Genomic DNA, 12,453 nt, shown 5'->3' on the forward strand with positions numbered 1-12,453 from the left:
AACATCTGTTAAGGCCTAGAGAGAACTAACACACATTAAAGTCCCCAGTTTCATGCAAGCAGGGGTCAGTCTGGGGAACTTACTCTGTCAGTGCACTTAGCCTGCTGGAGTGGGTCATCAACCTGGAAAGTGAGAAAGGGAAGGGCAAAGAGACATGCTGTGGAATAGAAACCATACGGCTTTCAGCCCACAACGGTAATATTTCTGCAATCATCTGAACATTCTGATAGATTTAAGTAGTTTTGATTGCAATGCTTTTTACATTTCTTTAAGTTATTTTAAATACTTTTCTTTACTTGCATGTGGCTACTCCAGATGAGGTGCCATAAACCTCCATAACAGAGCTGCCCAGGAACCTTGCCTGTCAGACCCAGGCATCTCTCGTTTCCTAAAAACCCGCTTACACACTCTTTCATTGCCACAGCCTTCCTCTGTATTGCTTTCCATGGGACATCCTTATCAGCAGAGCAGAGCAGGGGAGAGAGCTCTCGGGAAGGGAAGGTGCTGTCCACCAGGGCCCCAGGTCCTTCTCCGCAGAGCTGCTGTCCAGCAGGTCAGCCCCCAGCCTGTACTGCTGCATGGGGTTATTCCTCCCTAGGTGCAGCGGCTGAAAAGCCTTACTGGAGCTGAGATAAACAACATCCACTGCTCTCCCCTCATCCACCAAGCCAGGCATCTCATTGCAGGAGGCTCTCAGGTTGCGTAAGCAGGATTTCCCCTCTCTAAACCCACGCTGACTACTCCCATTGCCTTCTTGTCCTTCATGTGTCTGGATGTGGTAGCCAGGATTAGTTGCTCCAGCATCTTCCCAGGCACTGAGGTGAGGCTGACCAGCCTGTAATTTCCAGCATCCTCTTTGTTGCCCTTCTTGAGGATAGAAATGACTTTTGCTTTCTTCCAATCCTCAGGAGCCTTCCCGGATTGCCACAATCTTTCAAGGATGATCAGCCAGGTCTCTGTGATCCTGAGGAGCTTGTAGCCCTGTAATTGCACACAGACTTCTAATTCCTCCTGGTTTTTCCCCATGCTGGCTGCATGCCTTAGTGCACAGGCACTTCAGAGAGGCACCCAGTTGTGCTGATTTCCCAGAAAAGGTGTGAGAGATTTCCCCATAATGCTGCCCCATAGGCACTTCCTTCTTTATGTGTTTACCTTTGGAGTGACCCCATGTCAGCCCTGCTTTGTTGAGCACAAGGTCACTTCTGTTCGCATCACCCCAGAGCCTTTTCATGCCAAGCCTGTCCAAAACTTCCTTGCTTGATTGCTGGTCATTCTCTTCTGCCTGTGCATGGGTTCAGTGTTAGTGCATACCTGTAGTGGAGGAGGCAGGTATGTCCAGATGTTCCCGTAGAGCTCCTAGTAAGTTCTGCTGTGTCACAGCATCGGTCATGGTGATGCCTCTGATCCAAGACTTCACACTGGAGGAGTGCCAAACTACCGCCACTTCTCACTGCCTCTCTGTGGTTTGTGACCCTGCTGGCTTTCTTTCCAGGGCCGATACTCGGTGATGAGATGGAGCATCCTTGTTTCACCCTACCCGGGACCAACAGCAGTCAGACCAGGACGCCATCGTTCCTTTTGGGTGGCTTTCCAGCAGGGGAAACTGCTCAGATGGGGTCTGCTGTATCCCTCTGCTCCACATACCTGCTGGCACTGCTGGGGAACTGCACTGTCCTTTCCATCATTAAGGTAGAGGAGAGTCTCCATGCACCCATGTATCTCCTCCTTGCTACGCTGGCTGTGGCTGACCTCGGCTTGTCCACATCCACCTTCCCAAGCATGCTTATGATGCTGTGGCTGGAGGCTAGAGAGATCAGTTTTGGCATCTGCGTTGCCCAAATGTTTTTCATTCACACCTTCACAGGTATTGAATCTGCCGTCATTCTGGCTATGGCCTTTGATCGCTACGTGGCCATCCGCCACCCCCTGCGATATTCCTCCATCCTCACCAACTCAGTGACCATCAAGATATGTGTGGCAATCATTATGAGGACCATCCTTATCCTATTCCCAGTCCCAGTCCTGCTGACCCAGGTCTGTTTCACCAGGGTCAGCAAGCTCTCCCATCCCTACTGTTTGCACCCAGACATCATCAAACACGCAGGCTCGGACACGAGGATCAACAATGCCTATGGTTTTTTTGTGGTACTCTCCACACTGGGTTTGGACTTGCTTTTAGTCCTCCTGTCCTATGTTCTCATCCTTAAGACCGTCCTGAACATTGCAACTTGGAGGGAGCGTCTCAAAGCCCTCAACACCTGTATCTCCCATGTCTGTGCTGTCCTCTTATTCTTTATCCCCATGATCTGCCTGTCCATGCTACACCGCTTTGGGAAGCACATATCCCCCCACGTCTACACTTTTGTAGCCAACCTCCATTTCCTTGCACCACCCATCCTCAATCCCATCATTTACAGTGTGAAAACCAAAGTGATCCGCAGACGCATACTGAGGATGTTCTGTCAAAGAGGGGTCTGCAACTCTAGGGCTGCCATTTGCCACCAAAGCCGACATGATGGTCAGGGCTAACAGTCCTGTGCAAGGTGAAGCCCCTGAGAAGACCAGCCAGGAGAGGGGAACGTATCAAACACTTCCACCAGTGTAAGGATATGTGGAAAGTAGGGATGTATGTAAGGCAAAAGATAAGCAGAAGGTAAAGGACGTGTAGCCACCTGCAACATAAGAACGCATGCTTTGTAAGGAGGTCTGGTTGCCAGCTCTTCAGCACAGAAACAGAGATAAGAGAGAGGAGAAGTAACAAACCACACCTAGCTACTCAGACCCTAAGATAAGGAGGTGACAGAGGCGATACCAAAGACCACAACTATCAGGTCACTGATTGAGGGGTCACTGAAGCAACCAGGAGGAATGAGGTTCAGCCAGATCCCTGTAACTGCCGAGAAGGGGGGGGGGGGGGGGGAGAAGATTATCCTGGGTGACGTGGGCAAGAGCAAACTTGTTATGGGATGTTTGAAGGGGCTTGTGGGATTGTGTAAAACTTTATATGGGAGGCTTTCAGGGGTTGTGGGAATGTGTGAAATGTATTATGCAATGTTTAGGAGAAGGACCAAAAGCAGGCAAGAGGAAGGACTGAGGTGAACTGGGGAGGAACCAGCCTGGGAAAATGGAGGGGTGGAGGGTAAAAGTGGCCAAGCAAGTGGAAACGAGTTGCTGGTCAGTGTGCTTGTCTGGCCATGCCTGTGCTTGAAAACTGCAGGCTGTCCTGGCTTCCTATTAAACTCCATTTGGAGCTCTTTTCTGACTGATCTTACTCTCTAAGCTCTGTGCGCGTGGGGATATGTGTGGGATTTGCTGGCAAACTTCAAGCTGCACTAAGTGGTGAGCAGGAGGAGACCAGAACCTGGAAAGACCCAAGAGTGGATCTGGAGACTGGGTAAACAGGCCTGGGATCTGGGCATAGAGTCTGGACAGACCTATTGTCTGGTGCAGGGTTGGACAGACCCACGGACACGAGAGTGGCTGCAAGCCCAGAGAGTGAGGGTGCGTGTCCTGTCCTGATCAGCTGGAGCAGAGGAACAGCACTGGGCTGTGTAGTTCATGCCTATGGGGTGCTGCTGGTGTTTGTGTGGTGCCAGGAGAGGCACAGCTCTCTGCAACGATCCTTTCAGCAGGCCACGTGTGCAATGAGTGTGTGGGTATGTGCGGTGGGAATGCATGATGTGCCTGGCTACTGACTGGCCCTATGCACTCAAATAGCAGAAAGCAGACTGAAAAGGAGAAATCCCGGAGTCTTAAAGGGCCCTGGGTTGGCCTTCCTTTAATTGTCAGCATGCATCACCTGTAGGTGAATTTTCAATCTTGCAAAACTAGAGCGATGCCGCATGCTTGCACATAAATACCATGTTTTAAAATCCCTGTCCACGATGCAACTAGCGCTGCAGTGTGTCGGGTCAGCACCAGCAATACCGGACTACGAGCTCTGCAATTCTCTGGACTGAGCCGGGCCCCGCACGGCGCACGGGGCAGAGCTCCTGGCCCCTGTAGAGGCCGGGCTGGACACTGGCTATTTGCACGTTCGCCTTTGTGTGTGACATGGAGGATGAGGGTGAGCACGTGCAGAGGGGTCCAGTCTGGCAAGGTCTGCTGGGTCAAGCACCTACCTCTACAGATACGGCTGGCCTGGCCTGGCCTGGCCCAAAGAGCTGGCTGGTGATTATGGTCCTCCAGGTCTACAGAAGTCGTTTCCCTCTGCAAGGGGAATGCTTTGTATAAAGGAATGACTTCAGGACTCTGAAAGAGCAAGCAAAAGTATTGCCTTTTCTTTAAAACACAAATGCTTGCCTCATTAGGTTTTTGTTTGTTTCACCTTGTGCACTTTGCCTGGGTTGGGCTGCAGCACTAGCTTTCTTGGCATGTCTATTTCTTTCCTGCATCAGCAGGCACTATGAGTATGCTGGGTTTCCATAAGGCACTGCAGCACCATGCCTTCCTCTGACTGGCTCATTTAGACCCATAAAATGGATTTCTTGCCACTTGAGCTAATGGGGCAGCACTGATGGAAAAGTAGCTATTCTCTTTCTGCTGACCCAGAGCTGCAAGCACTATAGAAACTGGCTCCACCTGGAAGGGCATTTTAAACAGTTTACAAAGTAAAGAACTGCTTGCATGTTTTCTACCAGTGTTTCTCTTGGATCGTGCACACAATACTGCGGCAGGTCAATTCAGCCTGTTCTTGGGAGACGCTGTCCCTGGCAAGTGATAAATACGTAAAACGTGGTCTAGTGGCTTCTTCCCGCTTTCCCAGGCTCAGACCCCTTGGCACACATCCATATAACCCATGAAGATAGACTTATGTGTAATGAAAGGACAAGCCCCAGGGAAAGACCTGAGAGAGGAGCAATTTGGCAACTTCCAGTATTAAAGGTTTGGTTTATTGTGGTGAGAGCTTTGGCCAGGTGACATCTGCCCTGTCAACTACTTGGCAGAGCCTCGCTCAGGGGTGGGACCTGCTGTTCTCAGCCTCAGAGCTGTGCTCAGTGCCTCTTCCCCTGCAAGAGCTCTCTGCAGCATGTTGTGGGTGGTAAAGGCTTCTACAGGCTCAACAAGAAACAGGACAAATTCACAGGAGAAAAATCCTTTGAGAGCACAGTAGCATCCCTGGCTGAGGAGGCCCCTGTGCTCTTGCTCCTGGCATGAGCCTAGAGGAGGAGCACCACTGCTTGCTTGCCTTGCTCTTAACTTCTTCCCTAGGCATCTGCTAGTGGTGGCTCTTCGGTCAGACAGACCTTGCTCTAGCTCCTTGCAGCCGTTCTCGCATCCGCTGCAGACGGAGCTGAGCTCTCCTCTGCCCTGGAGTGAGTTCGCCAGCATGACCCTGGAGCCCAGAGGCGGCAGCTCGGCCGCAAGCCAGCCGTGGTCTTGCTAAGAGCGTTTCTTGCAGTGTGGGGGATGCGAGAAGCCAGGACCCACCTCCCAGCACGGCAGCAGAACCTGCATCTCCCTGCCTGACCTCATGTCTCACAACAGCCCTGCCCACGGAGCCTGGTGCAAGCTCGCACTCCCATTTCCGCAGGGCAAAGTCTCATCATTCATGATGAATTACCCCCGGGCTTTCCGCACTGGGGCCGTGTGCGGCTCATTGCCTAACACTGCTGGGTTCAGCCCAGGCTGTGGGAACCACCGACCCTACGGCCTGGAGGCTGGGCTGGTGGCTGCTCGTACAGCGTCAAAGCCCCGTTCCCATGAGCTCGTGGTGGGGAGCAGAACTGCCTGTCGTGCACAGCTTGTCACATAAGCACGGGGTGGTGCAGTTATTATCTCCATTTCTGTGCATGGTGAAATGAGGCAGCAAGTTTCCGTGTCCCATGTCAGCACCTTCACTGAAAGGTTGATTCTCCTCTTCTTACTCCTTTTCCCACTTTCCTCCTTTTTCTGAAGCAATGAGGAGGTCTAGAAATAAGGAGGGTCCTCTCCTGACTGGCTTGCTGAAGACATTTTATCGTCAGGTAAAGGATGCCTGTGCACGGAGACCTGCACACACAGCCCGGTGACTATGGCTGCTGCTCTCAAACAGCAGCTGTGCCTTGAGTTTGACACTTTGAGGCTGAAAACACAAAAGCTGAGGAACTTCAAAGCTGTGCCCACTCTTCAGGCCTGAGCTGTAGGTTGCCACCAGCGTGGGGCAGGAAAGAAGAGCCCCTGGAAGCTGCTGGGCAATGCTGGAAACTCTGCCATGTTTGGGACTGCTCTGCCCTGGGCCCCTGTGGGCAGCAAGGGAGAGAGAAATGAGATGAAATCAGTCCCTCACCCTGACAGTCTGCGAGATCAATGTGCCACTGACTCTCCCGCAGAGAGGGATCCCCAGGTTAGGAGTGGGCCATGGATAATGCCAGTTTTACTAATGTGAACTTGATTTGCAGGCACTAGAAAGCAATTTGGTGCAAAGCCAAAATGTAACCCAACTGCAGCCTGATGTGGTAGGGATCTTTTTGTATGAGATTCATGTGTGTGTGAACACAAAAGAGTAGTAATTGCGCATGGGTTCATTAACCTGCAGGACTAGAACTGGTACCGGCCACCCAGAGTACGAAGGGCCTCTCAACCAACAGAGACACTGCAGTAGAAGCAGCATCCTGGGCCACAGGTAACGCAGCAAGAAAACTGTGGTCCTATGACATAAAGGAAAGAGATGTCACAGTGAGTGCAAGCAGTCTGTGTTGACTAGCCATTAAGGACAAACAAATTTTTAAAGTTTTTTTTTTTTCTCTGTAAATAGCTGGAGGAGCTACTCTGAGTAGCTTCCATTCCCCCACATCCTCTCTCTGTTCACCCACCTGTTCCCCATTCCTACTCTTTATTAATATTGGATTTTCTTTTTATGACTCCAAAGAGAGTCTTCATAGAGTAGAAGCCAATGCTGAACGCTGAGACCAAGAATGGCAGTGAAAGCAAGTTGCAGAGAGCAGACACAACTACTGTATTAATCACAGTGATGTTAGAAGCAACAGCATTTGCATGCCCACACGGCAGGCAGAGGAAGGCCAGAGAGGATGAGCACAGCAGATCCTGTATCACTGCTGTAGCATTAGCTGGAAGAGATCAGACATCCATGTGTCTTAAGCTGTCCCATCTCATCTTCATCCCTCCACAAAGACGGGGATGATACAGCACTCTGATGACTTTGTGCACTCTCCCCCATGCCATGATCTGCCAAATTTAATTCCAAATGGGCCATAGCCTTCTTCGTCACATCCCTGCACACTCTGACAACATACCTATATTCCTCCCAAGTGGCCTGTCCCCCTTTCCACTTTCTGTATACTTCCTTCTTCTGATTGAGTTTTGCCAGGAGCTCCTTGCTCATCCATGCAGCTCTCCTGCCCCCTTTGCTTGACTTCTTACTCATAGGGACGCACCACTCTTGAGCCTGGAGGAAGTGATGCTTGAATATTAACCAGATCTTTTGCACCCCCCCTTCCCTCTAGGGCTCAAACCCATGGGAGTCCTCCAAGGAGGTTCCTGGAGATGCCAAAGTTTGCTCTCCTGAACTCCAGGGCTGCCATCCTACTTAGTGCCCTGTTTCCCCCTGAACTCCACCATCTCATTGTCACTGCAGCCAAGGCTGCCCCCAACCTTCACATCTCCAGCCACTCCTTCTTTGTTTGTTACTACAAGGTCCAGCAGCACACCTCTCCTCCTTGGCTCCTCCACCACCTGTGTCAAGAAGTTGTCACCAATGCTCTGCAGGAACCTCCGGGACTCTTTGAGCCTAGCTGTGCTGTCTCTCCAGCAGATATCAGGGTGCTTGAAGTCCCCCATGAGAAGCAGGGCCTGGGATCGTGAGGCTACTTCCAGTTGTCTGGAGAAGGCCTCAGCGACTTCCTCTTCCTGATCAGATGGCCTGTAGTAAACACCCACAACAGGGTCACCCATGCTAGCCTGCCCTTGAATCCTTACCCACAAGCTCTCAGCTCGCTCTTCATCCACCCCTAGGCACAGCTCCATACATTCCAGTTGCTCTTTCACACAAAGAGCAACTCCACCACCTCACCTTCTTGGCCTGTCTTTCCTAAAAAGCACATAGCCATCCATGACAGCATTCCAGTCATGTGAGCTATCCCACCAGGTCTCTGTAATGGCAATGAGATCATGGCCCTGCGACCGCACACAGGTCTCTGATTCTTCCTGTTTATTCCCCTGTCTATTCCCCATTATCCCAGCCAGTCATGCTTGCTCCTTGCTTTCATTCCGTTCTCTTTCCACTTCCAGCGCCAGAAAAGCTGTGGGAAGTCTTGTGTCAGGAAGGGTGAGAGAGGGGCAAGAGGAGGAAGGAAAGCTGCTGAGCAGTCTGGCCTAGCCCCACATCTGCAGGCAGTGGAGGGCATCTGAGGAAAGGGAGCAGCTCTGCAGTTTGCTGGAGGTGCTGCAGCCTAGGACTGGAGCAGACGGAAAGGGGATGGTGGAGCAGCAGGTCACAGGGGCCACGAGGAGCAGCAGGAGCAGCCGGGAGAGGGAAGTGGGGAGCCCACACCTGGGACTACCCTTGGCAAGCCTCCCTGGGCAGCCCAGATGTTACAGAGACATTTTGGATGCTCTGCTGCAACCCATTTCGGTCTGGAAGGTTGAACCTTCATAAAATCGCCCAGAGACCTCTGTGTGTTCATCCTGCTCTGCCTTCGGTGTCAAGTATGGCCAAATGAAGGAAAGTTCGCTGGGACAACCAGAGCTGAAAGAATTCCTCCTTCCGCCTGAGGTGTAAAACTCAAGGTGCTCCCCAAGGCAGTGAGGGATCCCAGAAGCTGCAACTTGATTGCTTCTCCAGTTCCTTTTCTACCTCACACCTCTGGGCCCCTGCTTCTTCTTCCCCAGGCTCTGCTTTGATCAGCCTTGCTAATTTTGGCCCCACTGCTCCACTTGCTGCAGGGACAGCCCTGATTTGGACACCTCATTTTGCTCAACTCTGCTCTATTCTTGGTGAGCCTTTCTTCACTTCCATGGGTTTGCTCCCAGCGCTATTGAAGAATCACAGAATCGCTGAGGTTGGAAGGGACCTCTGGAGATCATCTAGTCCAACCCCCCTGCTCAAGTAGGGTCACCTAGAGCACATTGCACAGGAAAAGAGCTACTACACAAAGCTTGGGCCACTAATTCTCTTTGAGGATTGGTCCTTGACCATGTACGGCTTTTCCTAATTAATGTCTCTAGCCCCTAAAGCTGTGGATCAACTCATTCTTTCAGGACTTGTGGACTTGGGTTCAACCTTCTCATAATACAGACCAGAAATAGGGTAGACGCAGAGCCTTTCCTCAGGAAGGGGTCTGGAGCCAAAAAATGGTTAACTCATGAGATATTGTGAAGGGTATAAAATGCTGGTGTCCCAGGCAGCAATATTAATTTGTCCGTGCTCCAAATCCTGTCTGTTTGCTTACATGGAAATAGAAGTACACAGTCATGGATTAATAATGCATGAATTAATAAGGAAGGAGGACACCCCCACCACCACCACCACCAGTTTTACCTGTTTATGGGCTGACAGTGCATGCTGTGCATGGACAGCAGGTTTGGCATGTCCTGGAAACCCTGGCCTGCTGGTGCCTACATCTACTTTTACTTTCGCTTTTGCTCATGAAACCATGGGTAGGACTATGGCCAGCCCATCCTGATGGTATGTCTCACAGCTGAGCCAGTCGCTTTGCGATGATTTATTCAGAAGGAATCCAGCCTCAAGGAATGCCCTGGTCAGCTCCCCTGCAGACCCACAGACCTGGTTCTTAAAAAGGCTTATTGCTTGATATCCTCCATTTTTACTCTATTATTTCCTCTTTAACTCTCTGTTGGACCCATGGAGAATAACCGTTCTTATTGCTTATTCCTTTCTGGCTTTGTGCTTACGGCATTCTCCAAATAACTGCTGCAAATTGCTAATATTTCCAGCTCAATAGAGGTGGACATATCCAGTGCTCTGTCATTTATGTTTTAAACCTTATTGAAGTATTTATTCATTCATTCATTTATTTATTTCTCAGGGAAAGCAGGCGGAACATGATTCTCCATTAGACATTGCCAGAAGAAGAAAAATCAATGCAACAAATTACATTTGGTTACAATATTTATGCAGCTAGATCATTCAGGGTCATACACATTTCTTCTAATTAATAACATCTTACTGTGTGCAAGGCAAGAAGTCATAGCTCATCATTAAAATGGCACACCTTTCAACCCTTAGCAGGGTTACTCAAGTTAACACCGGGCAAGGAGTTTGCCCCTCAACTTTTAACCGAGTTCTCATCTCCTTTTGGAGCTGTTGTGAGTTCACTGCAGCCTGCAACGCTAGGCTTTACTTACGTGCCTGTGCAATCACAGTCAGACCCCTCAGCTCCAGTGCAGCTGATCCCATGGCTACGAAGTCCCATGTAGCTTCTTGCGCAGCTTTCTGATGATCTGTGTACGGATCTGTTTGGTTTTCACGCTGTACACAATGGGGTTCATCAGTGGCGGGACCAGCAAGTAGATGTTGGCCATGAGGATATGAACAATGGGAGAAGCATTTTTTGCAAACCTGTGAATCATAGACAGACCAATCATTGGGATGTAGAAGATTAGGACAGCGCAGATATGGGAAATGCAGGTGTTGAAGGCCTTGGAACGCTGCTCCTTGGATGCAATCCTCAGGACAGTTTTAAGGATCATGATGTAAGAGAGAACAAGTAGCAGGGAGTCCAGAGCCATTGAGGAAAGCACAACCAATAAGCCATAAATGCTACTGACTCTCCTGTCTGACTGGGCCACCCTGATGATATCCTGGTGTAGACAAAAAGAGTAGGAGAGAACGTTTACCGTGCGATACTGCAGCCTCTTCAGGAGAAAAGAAGCCGGGAACACCAAAAGCACTGCCCGGATGGTCAAGCCCATACCGATCTTGGTGACCACTGAGTTTGTCAGGATGGATGCATACCTCAGGGGCTCCCGGATGGCGACGTAGCGGTCAAAAGCCATGGCCAGGAGCACGGCAGATTCAATGATGGAGAAGGTGTGGATGAAATACATCTGGACGAGACATGCATCAAAGTGGATGGCTCGGTAATTGAACCAGAACACGCTCAGCATTGACGGCAAGGTGGTAGAAGAGAGGCCCAGATCGGAGAGTGCCAGCATGGAGAGAAAATAGTACATGGGCTCATGGAGCGTCTGCTCTGTTCTGATAATGAAGAGGATTGTGCAGTTCCCCACAAAGGCTGTGAGATACATGGAACAAATTGGGATGGAAATCCACATGTGGACATGCTCCAGACCAGGCAGCCCAGTCAGAAGAAAGACAGGAGAAGTGAGGACTGAATCGTTGGGTGCAGGCATGGTAACCATGGATAGTCCTATTGATTCTGAAGTTAACGTCCCCTGTAATACAGACAGCACCGGAACAATCAATGACAAGGAAAAGGACGTCCTAAACCGATGTTTTTCAGCCCATGATGATGGAAGCCTTGCGGTCCACAGGCTACAGAGGAGTTACAAAGCACAACTAAGAACTCTCTCCAATTATGTGAAATGTCTCATTTCAGTGACGACCTGGAAAAATATTTCGGGACTCAGAGACCAAAAAGGCGGAAAACCATTGCCCTAAATTCATTAAAACATTATCATAGAGAATCATAGAGTAACATGGAGACTCATGGAGTAGTTTAGGTGAGCAGGGACCTCTGGAAGTCTCTGGTCCAACTGCCCACTCAGAGCGGGGCCAAACTCAAAGTTGCAGCAGGTTACTGGGGGCTGATCCAGCTGAGTTTCAAATATGTCCCAAACCAGAGTTAAAATGAGGTCTCTGAGACCCTCTCGCAGTGTTTGACCACCTGCACGGGGAATTTGGGGGGTTATATCTAACGGGAATTTCCCCTGCTCCAGCTTGTGCTGTCACCTCAGTTGTCCCAAACAGCTTTGATTCCCACTTATGGGCTCCTCTTCAGGAGCTGGGATCACCCTGAGTCACAGCTAACAATCTTCTTTTGGAGATAGATCCCTCAGTTCAGTTAGGAGTCCCTCTTGCTACCATAAAAATGATCTTTTTTCCTGTTTTGGAATCTTCCATGGAACTAAAAATGCAGCTTCCTGACAGGTTTGATTGTCTCATTTACAGTCAGTTTGGAAGGCTTTTTTGTCAAAGGCGCAATACCTGCCCTTTCCACAGAGATAGATACATCGATAAACATTCATGAAGCACCTAGCATTTATGGTAGCACTCACAAAATGAATACAGCGAGCTTCTCTATTTTTTACCTAATTATACAGTTTACCCCTTAAGTGAAGTTGAACTCCAGATGCTTTGGGTTCAGTTATAGCTTGCAATCCATGAAAAAGCAAAAGTGGAAAGGCTCAGGAGGCCACATCAACCTTCCTTCTACATCAGTGTTGAGATCACATCTTCCATAGCAGTGCTAAACCCCAGGTGAGACTTTACCAAACCTGGACAGAGCGGAAGAATAATTGCGCATATCGCAC

At 50.0% G+C, this 12,453-nt stretch overlaps 2 protein-coding genes across 2 annotated transcripts; one reads left to right on the forward strand and one right to left on the reverse strand.

Annotated features, from left to right (window-relative positions):
- The first annotated feature begins 1,512 nt into the window (after positions 1 to 1,512).
- On the forward strand, positions 1,513 to 2,529 carry LOC136991018 (olfactory receptor 51L1-like). Its single transcript, XM_067289495.1, has one exon. The coding sequence runs from the start codon at positions 1,513 to 1,515 to the stop codon at positions 2,527 to 2,529; it is 1,017 nt and encodes a 338-aa protein (XP_067145596.1).
- Positions 2,530 to 10,359: 7,830 nt separating this feature from the next.
- Positions 10,360 to 11,322, reverse strand: LOC106489081 (olfactory receptor 51G2-like). Its single transcript, XM_013948217.2, has one exon. The coding sequence runs from the start codon at positions 11,320 to 11,322 to the stop codon at positions 10,360 to 10,362; it is 963 nt and encodes a 320-aa protein (XP_013803671.2).
- Between the last annotated feature and the right edge of the window lie 1,131 nt (positions 11,323 to 12,453).

This window comes from Apteryx mantelli, chromosome 1, assembly GCF_036417845.1.
Source record: "Apteryx mantelli isolate bAptMan1 chromosome 1, bAptMan1.hap1, whole genome shotgun sequence".
NCBI classification, from domain to species: Eukaryota; Metazoa; Chordata; class Aves; order Apterygiformes; family Apterygidae; genus Apteryx; species Apteryx mantelli.

Bases quoted from the DNA above. Each gene is read 5' to 3' on its own strand.
- LOC136991018 (XM_067289495.1), top strand. From the start codon at position 1,513: ATGGAGCATCCTTGTTTCACCCTACCCGGGACCAACAGCAGTCAGACC.
- LOC106489081 (XM_013948217.2), bottom strand. From the start codon at position 11,322: ATGGTTACCATGCCTGCACCCAACGATTCAGTCCTCACTTCTCCTGTC.